Source organism: Cololabis saira, chromosome 6 (genome assembly GCF_033807715.1).
Source record: "Cololabis saira isolate AMF1-May2022 chromosome 6, fColSai1.1, whole genome shotgun sequence".
In the NCBI taxonomy this organism is placed as follows: domain Eukaryota; kingdom Metazoa; phylum Chordata; class Actinopteri; order Beloniformes; family Belonidae; genus Cololabis; species Cololabis saira.
In genome coordinates this window covers 34,109,919-34,129,633 of record NC_084592.1, presented here as the reverse complement: position 1 = coordinate 34,129,633, position 19,715 = coordinate 34,109,919, and the positions used below count along the sequence as shown (strand labels likewise).

The following is a 19,715-nucleotide window of genomic DNA, read 5'->3' as shown; positions in this document are numbered from 1 at the left end:
CCGATCCATCGCGTTGTGGATGAGCTGTATTGTTGGTTTATAAGATTTTGAACAAAAGGCTGATGTTGTGAAAAGTTCTGTTTCAAGCAGAACATAGAGTGGAACCTACTGTAAAGTAGATTTGTTTTTATCTAAATCTAGCTAAGTAGAAGGTTTGGGGCCATATGATCAGATTGCACCTGGCGTACACCTTGTTTCGCGTGAAAGATACTGTGAGTTCTTCCTAATGGGATGCAGTGATGCACTGGAAAAGCTGTGAATATTTTCTGTTGCCAAAACACCATGAACATATCTTCTCTCATCCCTGTGTTGCTGCAGGCTGACTGTAGTTGTGAGGTAGACATGTAAAATAACACACTTGGGGACATTTTACATGTCACGAATTCCTTAAGATACACTGTCAAATTCTCACCAAGTAAATGCCGAACGGTTTCTTTTTTTATTGTTATTCTCACACACACTTCTTCCTCACTCACTGTATTGTATCTGCATTGTCAGATCCTAAACCATTTAACAAAAAAAAGTGCAATTAAATTTAAGATTTAAATACATATTTTTGCAGAATGCAGAGTTTATGGTTGAGCAAGTAATAACAGTATTACCTCACTGTAAGTCCAAAATGTACTGGACCCAGAAATCAGACCAAGTTACTGACTGGAACCTGAATCTTGGTAGCAGTATCTGGGAAATTTAGATTTCCCACCTGGCATCAAGTGCAGCCTGAGATGACAGGTGGTCTCATGTTGGGGGTCCTTTCATTTCCTGTGAGTCAGAGTTAGCGTAAGTATGAGCTGCCCTCCTTTGCTAGACAGTTTATCAAGAGCACTGAGACATCATGTGTGATCAAAAGCAGTGTATGTGAGCTCAAAGGTGATGTCCTGAGTTTTCTTTCTTACTTTTTTATTTTTGTGACCCTTTTATGCAAAGGAGTGAGTACAACAGGCAGATATTTAAATCCTGCTTTATTGTATGCAAGATTATGAACGGTTTATAGGATTTAAAAAATTTTTTTGCAGTTATATATTAACGTGCATGAACATGGGAAAAACGTTTAGATTTTTCATCATTTATATATGAAAGGAATGTGTGTTTTCCACCAGAGTCAATATTAGAAGTGTATACACACACACACACACACACACACACACACACACACACACACACACACACACACACACACACACACACACACACACACACACACACACACACACACACACACACACACACACACACACACACACAAAGAAATGAATTTGTAATTTTGTTAAGAGAAGTTTCTGAAAGGGGTAATTTTTTCCCTCCAATGAAGTGAAATGGTACCAAATATATCTTGGCTAAAGTTGTGACCTTTAACAGGTTTAGAATGTATTTTTTTTCCAGATTTTTCTTACAAAAATCTTACAATGTACAACCATAATGATGGCCTTCAAACATTGCCTTAAAGGACAAAAAAGTGCATAAGGTATATACTGTATAAGGGTAGATATATACACACACACACACACACACACATATATATATATATATATATATATATATATATATATGTATGTATATATATATATATATATATATATATATATATATATATATATATATATATATATATATGTATATATATGTATATGTATATATACACACATATATATATACACACAGTTGTGTCAAAAAGTGTTTGCCCCCTCCCTGATTTCTTCTTTTTTTGTATTTCTCTCTCGGGCAAACACGGAGGTGCTAATGCATGCTTTTATTTCCAGTCGTATTGATTATTATAATGCCCTGCTTTCTGGTCTTCCTAAAAAGAGCATTTCTAGTCTCCAATTACTACAAAACTCAGCTGCACGTGTGCTGATGAAGACCAGAAGGCGGGCTCACATTACACCAGTTTTAGAATCGCTGCATTGGCTCCCCGTGCGCTTCAGGATCGATTTTAAGGTTCTCTTATTAGTTTTTAAATCTCTTAACGGTCTTGGCATGATTAAATTTTATGTAAAGCGCTTTGCGTTGCATTTTTTATTTTGTGTGAAAGCGCTTAACAAATAAAGTTTGATTTGATTTGACTTAAATGTTTCAGATCATCAAACAAATTTAAATATTAGATAAATTCTGCAAAGATGACATTTGGGTACTTTTTTACATGTAATTGTATTACTTTGTAACATCTATTACAGCCAATAACTCACCCTGGTCACTCTGGAGAGTTGTGGGAACAGCTGATAGAGCTTTCCATAGTCCACCTAATACCTGGAATAATAGCTCAAATTCCCAGCAAGTTGGAAAGAATTCAGCAGGAGCAAAATAGTGAAAATTGAGTTTACACATTTTCTTCCTTTGTTTATCTTAGATAACTAAGATCATTGATGAATAAAATGGATGTGTAATGATGAGGACTGTTGAAATATGAGGAACACAGAACGTTGTGTTTCATAGAGACCAGCCTGGAGCATAATGCTCTCAATTCCAAAGCTTCTCTACCTGTCAGTGATCGCTGTCTCCCTATGTTATCTAAAAGAAAGTAAGAGAAAAGAAGTACAGTGAGAGACAAGTGGGAGGGCTCAGTGGTTTTTAAACACATATGGCTATGGCTTTGTATTGTATAAATTTGAACATGACAATGATTTGATTCATAAACAGATAGATACATTGAAACATATTTTGGCTGTTTTCAGAAAGAATCAGAGTGTGTATATTTGGACTACACTGAAACCTTACTGTGTAGAGTATTTGGAGATTATTTTTGTTGTGAATTGAACTTATGTAGACCTTGAATACACCTTACGGTGATACTTGGACACGTCATCAGTGATTGACCCGGGGTCACTGGGTGTTTCGGGTCTTTAACGATCATACACCCTCACCCGGGCGACCCAGCCGGGGGTGATCAATCCCCGGCTTGTGTCCAAGTAGCGCACCACGGATCCCCCCTACGGATCCACAGCCACCGCGAGGCCTTTTCTGCGGCCTCGAGGATGTTCTTGGTGGCTCTCCTCAATTGCAGTCCTCTAACTCCAAGGAGTTTGAGCACTTTCTGGAGTGAATGTCCAGCAAAACCTCTGCACCCGATTTCCACTGGCTCGCAGCGGGCTCTCCAGCCATTGCTCCGGCACTCTGTGGTGAGCTCGGCGTATTTGGCCCTCTTGCGCTCGTTGGCCTCATCAATCCGGTCCTCCCAGGGGACCGTCAGTTCCAGCAGGACCACTTGCTTGGTGGACTCCGATGTTATTACCATATCTGGGCGGAGTGAAGTGGTAGCTATGTTAGTTGGGAACTTGAGTTGCCTTCCCAGGTCAACTTGGAGCTGCCAGTCACGAGCGGAAGCGAGGAGTCCTCCTGCGGAGTTTGGTTGGTGTTTGGCCTTCTGCCCTGCTCTAACAAATGCGATTGACTGCTTCGGGGCGACCTGGGTCTTGCTGTACTGTATCGCTGTGCAGATGGAATCCGCCAAGGATTTTAGAACTTGGTCGTGGCGCCAGCGATACCGCCCCTCTCCTAAAGCCTTTGGGCAGCAGCTCAAAATGTGCTCCATGGTGCCCCTCCTCTGGCACAACTTGCACTCCGGCGTATCTGCCAGGCCCCAGGTGTGCAGGTTGGCCGGGCTTGGGAGGACGTCGTAGACTGATTGGATAAGAAACTTTGTGCGCAGAGGTTCAGCTCTCCAGAGCTCTGCCCAGGTGAGTCTGCGAGGTTCTGCATGCTCCCACCTTGTCCACGCCCCTTGCTTGGACATGCCGACCATCCTGCTGCAGCGTTCCTCCTCCACCTCAGCACGAATCTCTTCTTGGACTAGTTGGCGCTTCTCCTTACCACGAGCGTGGTCGTAGCGTGGTTTGGGAAAGCTGCCAAGGCCTGCCCTCCCCGTTGCCACGGTTCCAACCAAGGTTTTGTGCCTCAGCCTTGCCTCCGCTCTGCTAACGGCTTCTTGAGCCTGCCACTTTCTCCCGGTCTTGACCAGAATTCCTGCCGAGGTCACCTTGACATCTGCTGAGTCCCTGTACATCATCACCTCTCTGGAGCGGGTAACTTTGAACTCCTCTGTAAGTCCACTGAACGGGAGGTGCAGCTTGGTGGAATGGCCATACAGGGCAATGCTGCTTAAGGACCGAGGGAGCCCCACGGTCCTTAAGCAGCATTGCCCTGTATGGCCATTCCATACAGGGCAATGCTGCTTAAGGACCGTCTTAGATAACATAGGGAGAATTAAATTCAGTTTAATTCAATTTAACCGAATTCCATTCAGAATTGAATAGAATTCAGTTTCATTGAATGGACTTGATTGTTCAGTAAGTCTGAATGTCTTCTATGGCAATCAAACATTTACCTCACCAAATTAAGGGGGGGAATGGTAAGCACCCATGCAAGTATCCAGCCAAGTTGGTGTGATCTATTAAACTGTGCCATCCTTGGCTGCCTTAAACCAATGGAGCATGATTTGATTGGCTGGATGCCAGTTCGATGTCATCCTGGATTGACTTGTTATCCAAGTGGCCCGGATGTTAAAAGCGATTTCCTGACTTTGGGCTGTTTAACTTGGGCAATCTGAGTTATTTTCCTTTTAAATTTTCACAGTCGAATTTTGACTCTTGAAAGGTAAAATATTGAAAAAAATAGTGGTAAAAATAAAGTTTTTAAAAATTGAGGAGTATTGATACAAAAAAAAAATATATATATTAATTTGCTGCATAAAACCTTACTTGGTGAAATTCAGAGGCTTGTAAAATTCAAAAACAATATTGAAAGGCTTATAAAATTCAAAATCTGATGAAACAGATGTACTTCCATAAGCACCCACTTTAGCTGAACTCATTAAAGAACATGTTCAGTTGACTGGCTTTGTCGAGAATTCCTTGTTTTCACGTGTTAAATAAATTGTGTTTAGATTAACATATACACACATATATATATATATATATATATATATATATATATATATATATATATATATATATATATATATATATATATATATATATATATATATATATATATATATATATATATATATATATATATAAATGACTTTCCTGTTACTTTAAATCAGTCAGGCTTGAAAGGGTCAATTTCATGCATGTGTCTGGCATGTGATCCTTCCACAAATGACAGTAAATTGACAAGTCATAGATCAGAAGAGAATTCTTATAAGTACGGCAAACACAGGTGATAAAGAGAGAAAGGCCGTAAAGAGTTAACTAAATGGAAATGCAGTATCTCATTGCTTTTTTTAAACACATTTTCTGAGTAGTTAGTGCTACTCACACAAATGTGAGCATCTGTTTGTTTCTGCAAAGTTATACATTCATTAGGCAAAACATTGTTTCAGGCGACAAAGAAATGTAGCTTAGATGAGGTAACATTTTGAACTTTCATGCAGAACGATCTGTCATGTTTTATTATTGAGCTGTCACAAAGAATGAGGAAGTCCAAGTCTTCAAGGACATTTCGCATTGAGTCTGTGCTGTTTCTCCCTGCCGGCTTTGCACTGTCTCTCAAAAAAAAGAAGAAAGAAAAAACTTCACAAATGAATAATTTCATGAGGCTGTCATTTTTTTTACATTGACTCCTCAGAGCAGACTGCATTTTCCTGTTGTAATCATACAACCAACGCTCCAATTGAAATGCTACATTTTTTTTTCTTTTTGATCATTATAAAGTGCACTAGTTGTGTCCTGAATGATTCATGTATGCTAACACCATTGCCTCTTGCCTCTTCTTTTCACCTTTAACCTCAATTAGAAAAAGTCCCCCACCTTTGCGAAACCATCTCAGCTTAACTGCAATGCCCTTTTTTGATAAATTTAATCGAGCCGTCAACTTCTCAAAAGGGCTATTTCTCAGCATGATCCTGCAGATTTATCAGAGAAAAATCATGAGCTTGTGGCTGACACAATACGAATGGCAGGGGCATGGGAGCAGTCTAATAGGCCACAACTTTGCTCGATAGTACATTCTGGATTTTACAGCTGCAAACATTCCAGGTCTTGGCACACAGTATGGAACTGGGCTGTGAAACCTTATTGCAAATTCATTCACTCATCATTTGACCTTACTTTTTTTATTATCTGCACGGAAATTAAATGGAAATACATTTTCAAGGTTTTCTTAACTATTGTTTCTTCACATCAATAACAGGTTTCTTATATAATTACAGTGTCTGTTAAGAAAATCTTACAATATACTTTTTAACATAGCAACACTTCTGTGAAAAACACTGTCTTTACTGACACTGGCAGACTTCGATTTAACTAACCTCAAAAATAATTAACTTCTTTGATTGGTATTTGTTTTGTTTTGTTTTAATTTAATTTGGACCAGACTAAGATGGTCCAAGGACTATGTTTGATCTGCAGGCCATAATTCTCCCATGTATGTGCTACATAGACATGCAACCGATGTGTGAAGAGACACTTTTTAGGTTCAGTTTCTTGCGTCATGTCCTTGAAGCTAATTTAACTGACTGCGTTCAGAAGTACCAACTGTTGACCCAGCTTGAGCCTGTCAGCGTTATAGGCTCATTATCTTGCTACAGTTTCCCAAGCAATGGGTTTTTGGTCTTGGCTTTTACCCTCATCATTCCCCTTAAACCAAGTACATGCAGGATTCAGTTCATGAGTCAAGCCTAATAGGCTTTTTGTTCGTTTTATATGTTATTGTTCAGAAATCAGCAAATGTACTGAATGGAAGTTGGTTTCATCTTGATGTGGAGTCTTTTGCCAGGTCCATAAAGTGATGAGGATACACAGGGGCTCCCCAGGGTCTCAGTCATTGTTAATCAAACAGTGGTATGACAGGCCATTTGCTGCATGAATCAGTGCACTCTTATCACACTGAGAATGACTTTGAGTTTTTGAGTTATTCTCAAAACATAAATGGGACTTGCTGCTTTATGCATGAATGATAGTCAGTCATAGGGTAACATGAGGGTAGAACTGTTTCTTATGCACATGCGTCAGCAGCACTAGCCAACATACATCTCATTTAGGAATTTGAAACAGTCAGATTAGCCTAATACAATTTGCTCAATAGAACATTATGGATTTTAATACTGGTTTTTGTTGATATTTTTGTTTTTGCTCATCTGTACTTGTTAGTTTCACACAGGAGTAAGTGTAATGATTATTTTAATGTGTAAGATCTAATGTTGCAGAGGAGGTTAAGCAGTCATCGATCAGGGGTTGGTACCTTCATCCCTATCCATGTGTTTTGATTGACCAACAAGCCTGAAGAAGTATTATATAAATTGCGTAATAGTGTGCAGCACTTACAAATGTAACTTTCTAGGAGCTAATAGTGCCTCAATTAACTTTATTGCACACCTCAGGAGGGATGAACATCATATATTTAGTTTTTACTTATGCAGATGCTGTAATACCATTTCGAGTGCAAAGCTCTTTGTGGAGCCGTTTCAACAAAGCAATTTCAAGTTAATTGCCATTGCATGAGAGCTGAAAAAAAATGTTGCAGCAATCCATTTTTATTCATGAATGAAAGCGAAAACCCCAGGTCCTCTAAGTGTGGAACAGCAGGACCCCAGAACTATTTAAAAAATGTTTTTATGTCTTATTGGTTTTTGTTTAAATGGATTCTTCTGAATTATATCAACACACTTTATCAACCTCCAGGGAAAACATACACCCATACAGATGCTCACACACATTCAAAGACACACGTGTGGCAGATAATACATGAATGTTTAACTTACTACTGCCATCTAGGGATATAGCAGTACTCTGGCGCTGTTCTCTGTGCGTATCACTCACATCATGAGTACCAGTTAATCTGTATTACAACTACAAAATTACAACTTTCAAATGACAAACCAAACACACACTTGATGTTATCACATGCCCAAAAGTAACTTATTATTTATTTATTAGTTTTTTATAGACTCAATTGACAAAAAGATAAATAAATGATTCGAATAAAATGATAAAAAAGCAAAAATGCTGTCTGCCTGTATACATGTGACAAGTAAAGTGGTTCTCCTTTTCATTATTTTTGACTGATTCCCAGTGGGCAGCAGTGCTGGAGGATGCACAACATGATATAGCAGCTGGAACCTACTCCCATTGAATAATGAAGTCAATCTCATCTCTGCCTCATGGGGGAACCTCAGCGCTGCCCTTAGCTTAGTGCAAGGCTTTATTACCCATATGCGCGTGCATGCCCAATGCATGCATGCATGCCCTCACACATGCTTTTGCCAACCATCATTCTTTTCTGCCACAAGTAGCTCTCTGAAAAAATGCATGGGAGTGATCGACAGCAGATGGGGGGAGGGGGGAAGAGTAGCACAGAGCCAGAAGGCATCGAAGGATGGTTTGCGTTTGGATTGGGGAGATAGGGAGGCAGTAAGTGGAGAAGTGGGGAGCTTGCAATGTGTTTGCGTGTGTGTGTGTTTGAGCTAGAGGGGTTCGGTAGGAGCCGTTCGAGGGACCGCATCAAAATATATATTTTGTTTCTTTTTCTGTGAAAGTGGAAGAAAGATTTGAAAAGAAGGGGGAAAGTAGAAACATGGTGAGGGGACGTAGGGAGGAAGATGACAGAAACTGAAGTAATGAATGGCCAGACTTCTCACTCCTGATTGAGATTTAAGAGGTGTGAGTAGGTATCGCTGAGGGGGTCAGTAGCAGTGGTGAGTCAGCTGACCTTTAAGAAAGTCCTTCACCTCCCTTACTTCCATGCTGAGCCCATTAACTGCAGAAATATGGCAATTTGTGATGAGATCTGCCATAATTATCCGAGACACTAATGAAATGTGTGGCTTTGCATGGGTAGTATCTCAAAAACACACCCAAAACTTAGAGAAATGTATTTTTAGCATATGATATACGGGCATAAAGATATTTTATTTTGTCTGCATCTTTCACAGTTGTATTTAGTGCCCTGTTCCTTTTTGTGTATTTTGTTTTAATCTTGGCATGCAGCCATCAATGTGTCTAAAAACTCATTGTGACAAATCCAACTTGATGGGGCTTCTTTTCACAAACTGTGGCAGCAGGCCAACTCATGCACAGGAACTTGCATATACACTCCTCGGCAAAGGAACATGTTTCCTTATGTGAAATCTCCAGAATAGGAAATAATCCATGATACGGTAGGATTTTATCATGGGAATGTGAAGGGTCAGAAATTCGTTTCCTCTGATCAGTGTAAAAAATCAAAAAGACTGCTGATCTGTAAGTTTTCCTTTTGCCGAGCTCCCAGGTATACTGACATAAACAGGCATGTAATGAAAAATATTAGCTGAGGAGCGGGCACAGCATCTTTCTTTTTTTTTTCTTGCGCTTGGGCTCATTGAAATGCACCATTGTTCCTCTCTGATAATTGCCTGCTGAGATGCAGATCAATTTTGTAAATTGCTTTGAAAACTCAATGTTGTCTTATGTGCAGCCTTATCACTTAGTTTGGAGGGCGGTAAACTGGGAAGAAAAATTAACTGGAACATGGGAGACAACAAATTAATGAGGATAATGTAAAATGCTAAATTTGTGACAGTTGGAGGTTTTGCACAAAATGGACTAATGACAGATAAAGTAGAATAGCTGAAGCCTTAATTAATAAACTTAGCTTCATCTTAGAATGGAAGTTTTGAATTTACCTTTATTTTAAAATTTCACTTACAGTGGTTTGTCAGTCCTTTGAAATAAATTCAGAATAATAGGCAAACACATCATAAGTAAGTCAATAACATACAAACACCTGCAATTTCTGTATGAATGTTTAATGAGGGTGTTCTTTATTGAAAACCCTCATACACAGTGCAGGAGTTATTCTTAAATGTACAGGAAGTACACCATTTTAATTGAATTTTTAGATGATTTTTGTCATTTGCAGACCTCGTATCTGAACGAACTCCTCCCAGAGATTTAATCAGTTCAAGTTCACATTTGGGGCGTTTCATCTAAGGGCTTTGCTGAAATTAAATGACGATGTCTTTGAGTTTTTGTCGTTCGGGACTTGCCTGTGAGGCAAAGGGTGTGCGAACCGTGCGACCGCAAGGGGCCTCGCGCTATGGGCCGTTTTCTTTTTTTTTTTCTTTTTCAAATTATTCTTTTTTTTTCCTTTTTTTTTTCCTTTTTTCCCTTATAAATATCAACAGTCACATTCCCTTACAGACCTAAATGTGTTCTAGTCTGTGCATATCAATAAATATATGTGCAATGATGCGCGTGTCTGTTGTTCAATACAACTGCGTCAGACCAAGCACATTGACACAAGCTGCTCTGATCCAGACGGGGGGAGTGTGGAACAAACTGTCACACAATGTCGAGAGAACGAGGCAGATTCAGGAAATTTCCATCAGGGGATGAAAAAAGAAAAAAAATAAGGAAAATGGAAGAGTTTAATGCCTCTCTGAAAGGCTTGTTTGATAAATTTGTTACAAAAATCACTGATCCGACCGGGTCTCAAGCAGCTGTGGGGCCCCACGTCGAGGCAAGAGATGATGATGAGGCAGGGGAAGGTATCCAGTATTTTGCTAATTGGAGAGTTAAAATTGCGCATATAGACACCCGATCCGACCCGAAAAACCCAAAAATTTTGCGCGCGCTCGCTACGCTCATGCGCAAGGCCCCCCCCCCAGCCATTTCGCACAGGGCCTCGTAAATCTCCCAGACGGCTCTGCATACGCATACACATACATACATATACAGACATACATACTACAGCACACTTTGTCTTACTGCAAATTTTATTGGTCTTTGTAGATTTGACTTCTTATTTAACTATTCAATTTAATCAACACATTTAATTAAGATTTTCTGCAAAATGCAATAGCTTAAAACATTTATCTTATTTTACTCTGTTTACATAGCAATGCTGACACCTATTGGTGATTTACTGGTACTAATACCTTAACAATGATACTCGCAATCGATAAGATTCGGATAATTTAATAGCATTTAATAGAGCAGTGTAATAACGTATAAATAATAAAAATCAAAAAATAGTCTGATAGACTGTTTAATATACAACACATGACTTATTTTGGAATACAAAGAACCAACTTGACTATGACTATGCTATGTAAAATGTGAATTAACTTTTATTAGTAACTTTGGTAAGTTTAAGATTTCAATTCATAAATAACATCGATGGAGGGGGGCCCAAAAATCACAGTCTGCCTAGTGTAGTCCATTTATTTAATCCGGCTCTGAGTGTACAGTGACATTTTTAAATTGTGGACATTAAAGATATATATTTTTATGACAGGTCAGACAGTGTCACCAAACTTTGTAGAAATATAGCTGTATATCTCAGAATGATTCTTGTTTATTTTCAGAATGTTTTAATGAACGGTTGATTTTTGATGAATTTTTTTAACCATTATACAAGGATTTGAAGAAGAAGGGGCTGACATAGCATTTTTGGAGCCCAGGCTGTCAATGGCCGTAACTCAGCCATACATTGTTCAATCTGGCCCAAATTTGGTGCATATGTTTGCAGTTCAACAATGAACGCATCTGCAGTGTAATATTCCAGAAATGTTTTGTAGTACATATTGCATTGTTTGAGTGACCCCAGATCTGTGAGTGATCAGAGTTGCCCACTCTACCCGAAGAGATCCATATACTCATATTTGATCATGCTCATAGTGCCACCTTGTTGTGAAAGGAAGAATCTTCCGTACTTATTACGTTTGCCCTACTTCTCAAAATGATCAGTCATGTAAAACTCTGAGAAAATACACACAGAAATAATGGTGAGTGTACATATTAATGGGAAAATCATCAAAGGTACACCAAAGGTACTTTATAGTGATATTGACAAAGAATGTGGTGGCACTTGTATGGAAGTAAATATGTGTCACTAGAATTTGAATTATGAATGCCACTGTAAATTTAATTTTGTATGTTTTTATTTACATTTTCAGTATTAAAATATATCCTGAATAAATTTTAACCAAAAAAAGATGTATTCTCATTATTTCTATATGATTGAAATTTCATTTGTTATTGTCACATCAAGCTAAACGTTCACGTTGTTTATTCAAAGTTATTATATTTTCTAGGGATGTCCCGATACCATTTTTTTCACACCGAGTACGAGTACGAGTACGAGTATTTTAATTTGTATACTCGCCGATACCGAGTACCGATCCGATACTTCTACCACAAAAATAACTACGCTAAAAATGCAATGAAAAATGCAATGAATTGGAAGACAGGTTTTATTTGCAACAGAAATTCAATTTTAAACAAAACTCGGCCAGCGGGGCTTTCCTCCGCGCTTTAGTCTCATCACAGTTACATCAACTGCGAATGTGCGGTGCTTCACCTGAAGCCGTCCATGTGAAACAAACAACATAAACAATCAAATAGAATTTAAAAAACAGGGTAAATGAAATGTTACACACTTGTACAGTAGGTGGCGGTATGCACCTTAAAGTTGGTTGAGATCCGCCAATAAAATAGAGAAGAAGAAGAACATAAACAATCCCATTGTTACAGTCCGGTTATATAGAGTGGTGTCCGTGGGTGAGACTGGCAGTGCCGTTTCAGGCAAGATAGTGACAATTAATGTAAGCAGGATGTCAGCAGTGTGGACATATTTCATAATAAGGGACGACGACAGAAGCAAGGCAGACTGCAGGCTGTCGGCACGGCTAACGCGGCTAACCGGGTAACGGCTAACGCGGCTAATGGCTAACCGGAATGTAACAATGAGATTGTTTATGACGTACTGTGAGTTACGTGGAGTGTTTAATAATGTTCCCTGTGAGTAAGGGTAATACTCAACCGTCCAGTTTGTATATAATTATACAGCAGCACACAGCCTGTTCAAGGCAACGGAGAGATACGGTAGAGGGCTCATTCTTTTTGGTTTGGAACGCTTCATCTGACATTATTACTAGAAAACTTAAAACATATACGCATTTTTTTCATAAATCCTGCCTCAATCCTGCCTCATGCTCCTTTAAGGAAGATAGAATTTACTGAAACAGGGAACAGCTGGCTACAGCCACAGAGCTGCTGCTCAGCCAGGCTGCAGACTGACCCAGGGAGCCGCGGGGCGGCTCAACATCTCCCCCTAGCGGCGCTAACCAGTAACTACAAGTATCGGTGCGCGGTATCGGAGGATTTTTGCGAGTACGAGTATATGAGGGCAGTATCGGCCCAGATACCGATACCAGTATCGGTATCGGGGCATCCCTACAATCTACCCATACTAGCGCATCCAGTATGCCAGGCTCAATCGCCGAGTAATTTCATTTTTGTAAGAGCGTGTAAACTGATCGTATCCTGAGCTAAATATTTCAGTTATTTTATCACTATTTACTGCAACGTTTTTGTTCAACTTGCTGAAATTGTTGAATAACCAAATTACTGCCTGACTTGTTTGTGTTGGATCTAAAACTGTCTTGCTAGTATTTACATGCATTTCTGTTAACATAGGAAATCTTAATTCAAACACTGTACTCAGATTAAAGAAAAGCAAGTCTTGTTTAAATTCAACACCAGGTCAACTGAGGATTTGTCTAATATAAAATGAAAACAAAAGAAATTGAACCTCAAATTATGAATAAAAAAATGATGAAGAAATCTACATTTTGTCCACCATCTTCCCTAAAATGTCAATTAACTTAGATAACTGGTCATCCCTCTTCTTTTCCCTCTCCTCCCTGTTTGTTGTAAGCCATGGGTGGCCCTTTTCGGTAAATCTCCATTTGTGGTCTTTGGTTTACCTTTTGGTTTTCTTTATCCTTTTTGTTTTAGTTGTCTTACAGGAATATTTGTGTTATGAGGTTTTGGGTTTTGTTAAAACCTGTTTTCTGTTATCAATATTTTACTGCCTCGTTTTCAATATAGCACCTATAAATATAGGATTTGTTTGTGGGTCTGATATTCACAACCCCTTTTTTATACAGAAAATTAATTCCAAGGAGTTCAAATGCTTTTTGTTTTGTTGTTGGAGAACACTCTCCAATCACATGCTGAGAAGAACACTTCTCATCTTGGCTCTCATCCCTAGGCAACTTCTCTTCTTTGCATTCTCAATCATCTGTTAACTGATGAAGAAAATGCTGACAGAATCCCTATGTGTTGGCAGGCTTTTAGACTCAAACCATCAACTCAGCCCCATGTCTTTTTCACCACCAGTCTCCATGTAGTGTAGAGCCTATTTATTGACTGGAAACAAGTGATCATGCCTCTGGCTGTTCCAACATCCAGCTGAAATAGCCTGGACTGGGTGAGTGATGCTCTCATACAGAGGGTTAGGGAGGAGGAGGGTACTGGAGATGGATTTACTTTGTCGCGGTCCACTCAAGCATGTTTTGTCAACTTGCACAGGTAAACGGGTGACTGGGGGTTAGTTGAGGAGGGCAAATATAAGAGAATCCCATCTGAAACCCCAATAGTGTTTGGTCTTGAAATTGCCTGGGGTAAATAAGGGAATCTGTTTTTTGCCGCTGGCAAATCTCTCTTTGAACAGGAACAGAACATTCAGTTCATGAAAAGGTGGTGTACAGAGGCATGATAACATGCATTGTCAGTTTCCACAAAAATGTAGCCTTAAATTATAAACATGCAATCATTCAGCTTGCTTTCTACCCTTGTAAATTTGGTATTCATTTAAAAAAGGACATTACATTGAATTAGTAAAGTTTGCAGACTCTTTATCTTTCCTTATATTCATTTTCAATTGATATATATTAGTTGGGTGAAAAAGTGTTTGCCCCCTTCCTGATTTATTTTTTTGCATGTTTGTCACACTTAAATGTTTCAGATCATCAAACAAATTTAAATATTAGACAAAGATAACTTAAGTAAACACAAAATGCAGTTTTTAAATGACGGTTTTTATTATTAGGGGAAAAAAAATCCAAACCTACATAGCCCTGTGTGAAAAAGTGATGCCCCCCACCCCTGTCTAAACATAAATTAACTGTGGTTTATCACATCTTTGGAAAGCCGAGTTCAATTTCTCCAGCCACACCCAGGCCTGATTACTATACTTAAAGGAGCATGAGGCAGGATTGAGGCAGGATTTATGAAAAAAATGTGTATACGTTTTAAGTTTTCTAGTAATAATGTCAGATGAAGCGTTCCAAACCAAAAAGAATGAGCCCTCTAGTGTATCTCTCCGTTGCCTTGAACAGGCTGTGTGCTGCAAAATGTGCTGCAATTGTGGGGCCGAATTTCCCGCGCTGTCCTGCGGATTTGACGTCATTGACGCTGCATGTGCGTTCTCCCCGATCTCCCGTGTCGGCTTCACTGTTGGCTGCAGTACCCCCGACGGCCGTCGTGGCGAAGGGTGGCGCTAATGAGTCTCATTTCTTAAAAGGAGCCTCAAGCTCCTTTAAATGGGACCTTTAGCAAGACATCATGCTGTGATCCAAAGAAATTCAGGAAAAAATTAGAAACAGGAGATGACCTGGTCGAACCCAACGCCGCTGCACTCACCTGCGCCACCCATTGGAAGGACATGATATAGAGGACGGCCAGACACGAAGAAGAAGAAGAAGAAGAAGAAGTCTGGAAAAAAGGTTACAAAGCCATTTCTAAAGCTTTGGGACTCCAGCGAACCACAATGAGAGCCATTATCCACAAATGGCGAAAACATGGAACAGTGGTGAACCTTCCCAGGAGGTCAATTAATCTAAACACGATTTATTTAACACGTGGAAACAAGGAATTCTCGACAAAGCCAGTCAACTGAACATGTTCTTTAATGAGTTCAGCTAAAGTGGGTGCTTATGGAAGTACATCTGTTTCATCAGATTTTGAATTTTATAAGCCTTTCAATATTGTTTTTGAATTTTACAAGCGTCTGAATTTCACCAAGCAAGGTTTTATGCAGTGAATTAATATATATATATATATATATATATATATATATATATATATATATATATATATATATATATATATATATATATATATATATATATAAATTTTTTTTGTATCTGAATTAAACTCAATTTTTTAAAACTTTATTTTTACCACTATTTTTTTCAATATTTTACCTTTTCAAGAGGGTAATTCGACTGTGAAAATTTCAAAGGAAAATAACTCAGATTGCCCAAGTTAAATAGCCCAAAGTAGAAAATCGCTTTTAACATCCAGGCCACTTGGATAACAAGTCAATCCAGGATTACATCGAACTGGCATCCAGCCAATCAAATCATGCTCCATTGGTTTAAGGCAGCCAAGGATGGCACAGTTTAATAGATCACACCAACTTGGCTGGATACTTGCATGGGTGCTTACCATTCCCCCCCTTAATTTGGTGAGGTAAATGTTTGATTGCCGTAGAAGACATTCAGACTTACTGAACAATCAAGTCCATTCAATGAAACTGAATTCTATTCAATTCTGAATGGAATTCGGTTAAATTGAATTAAACTGAATTGAATTCAATTTCATAAGTAAAAATAAAAATAATAAAATAAAAATAAAAATAACAACAAAAATAATCTCCAAATACTCTACACAGTAAGGTTTCAGTGTAGTCCAAATATACACACTGATTCATTCTGAAAACAGCCCAAATATGTTTCAATGTATCTATCTGTTTATAAATCAAATCTTTGTCACGTTCAAATTTATACAATGCAAAGCCACAGCCATATGTGTTTAAAAACCACTGAGCCCTCCCACTTGTCTCTCACTGTACTTCTTTTCTCTTACTTTCTTTTAGATAACATAGGGAGACAGCGATCACTGACAGGTAGAGAAGCTTTGGAATTGAGAGCAAACACAACGTTCTGTGTTCCTCATATTTCAACAGTCCTCATCATTACACATCCATTTTATTCATCAATGATCTTAGTTATCTAAGATAAACAAAGGAAGAAAATGTGTAAACTCAATTTTCACTATTTTGCTCCTGCTCTGAATTCTTTCCAACTTGCTGGGAATTTGAGCTATTATTCCAGGTATTAGGTGGACTATGGAAAGCTCTATCAGCTGTTCCCACAACTCTCCAGATGACCAGGGTGAGTTATTGGCTGTAATAGATGTTACAAAGTAATACAATTACATGTAAAAAAAAGTACCCAAATTGCCAAATTAGCTTAGAGATCAATGTCTTAATGAATAAAAACTCAAAAAATTATTAAACCTATATACTATGTTCTATAAGTGTAAATAACAAGGTTTCCTGAAGTTTGAAGCTACCATGGCCATGTGTATTTTCAATCGTTTTTTGTTTGTTTTGATGTAAAATCATAATTCAAAAAAATGAATAGAAATACTGAATGTAGTGGGTCTTTGTATTACAAATACAACTTTATAAGAATAAAACATTTTTTTCACACTATCTCTCTCTCCATTAATAGCAGCACTGTAAAAAAAATCTAATGTATTTGTCATTTACGTGGAGACTCACTGTGGTCAGATAATTTTTAATACATTTTTAAAACAAAAAACACACAAGAAAGAAAGAAAGTACTAATATACCCATTTTTTCATCTTCTACTATAGTCAAAAACAATAATGCCCCTTTTGTCTTTTGTTTTACAAAAACAAATATTCCCTGCCAAGTAACTCCTTGAGGCATTGTAGAGAAAAGCTACAAATGTTTTCATGTGCATGGTCACGCAGCAACATTTTTCACATTTTAATTAGTAGTGTGTGTTTGTGAGTCACAGACTTGTAGGAATGTGGATGGCAGGTGACCTCTGGAACATAGACAGGTGGGTAAGCAACAACAGAAAAACACCAAGTCTGTGGGTCTATGATGATTAAAAGAAGGCCCTCCCCTGAGGCATTTTTTTTTCATATCATATCAGAGGGCTGAAATGCTGCCTAGACACTTCCAGATGACAGAGATATGTCTGGCTTTGTCCAGTTATTTACAATTCAAGGTGGCTGAATACATGCATGTTTTATGTTTGCTTGACTGTTCTGTTTGTTGGAATGATCTCACACACATAATCAAAGTCATGGGCAAAATGCGTCAAAGCACCTGAAATGGCGATAAAGGTCAAATTTTTTCCATACCACACGCATACCTCAAATTAACATTTTCTTTTTCTTTTTTTTAAATGTACACGGATTTTCACTCTTGTGAATTTATGATATATTTCCATGGGTACCACTAAGATGCCCAACTGATGCAAATTTACACTCCTGTAGCTGATTGCTATTATGTCATTTAAGGGGACTTTTGAGGACTTTCTTTTTTTGTCATTTTTTCCCATGATGTTAAATGTTGAATATAGATAATAAAAGTAGGGACAAATTGAACTAATGAGAATAATCCATCGGAACCAAAACCTTAGGTTTCAAACTTTTTAAAAATAGATTTTTCATTGTAAATTTATGTATGCATCAAGGGACAGAAAGACGTTTTTCTTGCAGTGGATGGAATGAATTGATTTCATTTTGGTACATTCGATTTTTTAACTTATTGCTGTCACAATGCAAAAAAAAAGTAGTTTAGCGTACACATATGATAACAGTGAGCTAGAAATTGTTGTTAACAGGCTTCAACCAAGTTGACAGTGACAGTCCTTGGAGTCTTGTGAGTTTGTCTAAAAACTTTTGGAACATGAAAATGGATGTTGATGGATTGTTGATTATGTGTCACTGTCCACAGGACCCTAACCAAAAGCCTTGCCCCTTTAGTGAATGGTTGTAGTAACACAATTTACAGCATTTGCATCCAAAGGCTTTTTTTCCCTGCTTATCAAGTGGGGTTGTTTTTTCCAGTAGTTGTTTCCAGAGGTGGACAGAGTACTCGACCCCAGTACTTGAGTAGAAGTACAAATACTACTGGTCAAAATTTACTCCGTTACAAGTAAAAGTAGCTCAGTCAAAATATTACTCGAGTAAGAGTAGAAAAGTACTTGCTTTTAAAGGTACTTAAGTATCCAAAAGTAAATGCTTTTAAATGTACTTTAAGTAAAAGTAAGAGTAAGAGTAAATTTCTTATTTTCCAAATCAGTAAATTACTATATTTTTTCTAAATTAATTGTTGCGGTTCTGTCTTGACAAACGCAGGCTACTTTGGCGGTATCGTTTTGAGGAGGCTTGACGTATTTCTGCTTTATGTACATCCCAGTGGAGAGCGCGCACTGTGATAGGTCTCCTCCTTTGACAAAAACAGCTTGTGTCCAATAGGATTTTAGGGAAGAAGAAAAAAGAGCAGACCTGAAAGTAACGAGTACTTTTCAGCCTTCCTAGAAATTTACTCGAGTAAAAGTAAAAATATTTGTCTTGGAAATGTATTCAAGTAAGAGTAATAAGTACCAAAGAAATCTAATACTCAAGTAAAGTACAAATCCTCTGGATATGTACTTAAGTACAGTACTCAAGTAAATTTACTCCGTTACTGTCCACCACTGGTTGTTTCCAACGTTTACACAAACCGTCTTCCGCTTCTCGTCGGACGGTTCACGCTCCCACGTCGTCCATATATTTATGTTAATGTTCACCTCGAAGGGCATTATTAAAATAAATTAATTTTACAGAAGTAAACTAATATTTTTTCACTTCTTTACGTTTTTGAGGTGTTTTTATCTTATATTGTAGCAGGATGAAACACGAATCCAGAGGTTGGACAACTATCCTTTATTCCAGACACGGAATTAGAACAGACAGAAGCGTAATCGCACAACAATATAAACCCGTGACCACGCCCCTTTTCCATCCATCCTGCTGGGTGCGAGGTCCGTAATTGGGTCGGCGCCAGGGAACTGGGACCACTGGATGGGGCCGACCAGTGGAGATGGCGCAGAGAAGGGCTGGACCTCCGACCTCCACTGCCAA

The 19,715-nt window shown here is 38.4% G+C and overlaps 1 protein-coding gene across 1 annotated transcript in view; it reads right to left on the bottom strand.

The window, feature by feature from the left end:
* Positions 1 to 19,715, bottom strand: part of lrp1bb (low density lipoprotein receptor-related protein 1Bb) — a 520,571-nt gene that overhangs the window by 494,994 nt on the left and 5,862 nt on the right. Inside the window, exon 2 of the mRNA XM_061722939.1 lies at positions 2,916 to 4,094. Within this exon, the coding sequence (XP_061578923.1) occupies positions 2,916 to 4,094 (1,179 nt within the window). The remainder of the gene's footprint in view (positions 1 to 2,915; positions 4,095 to 19,715) is intronic.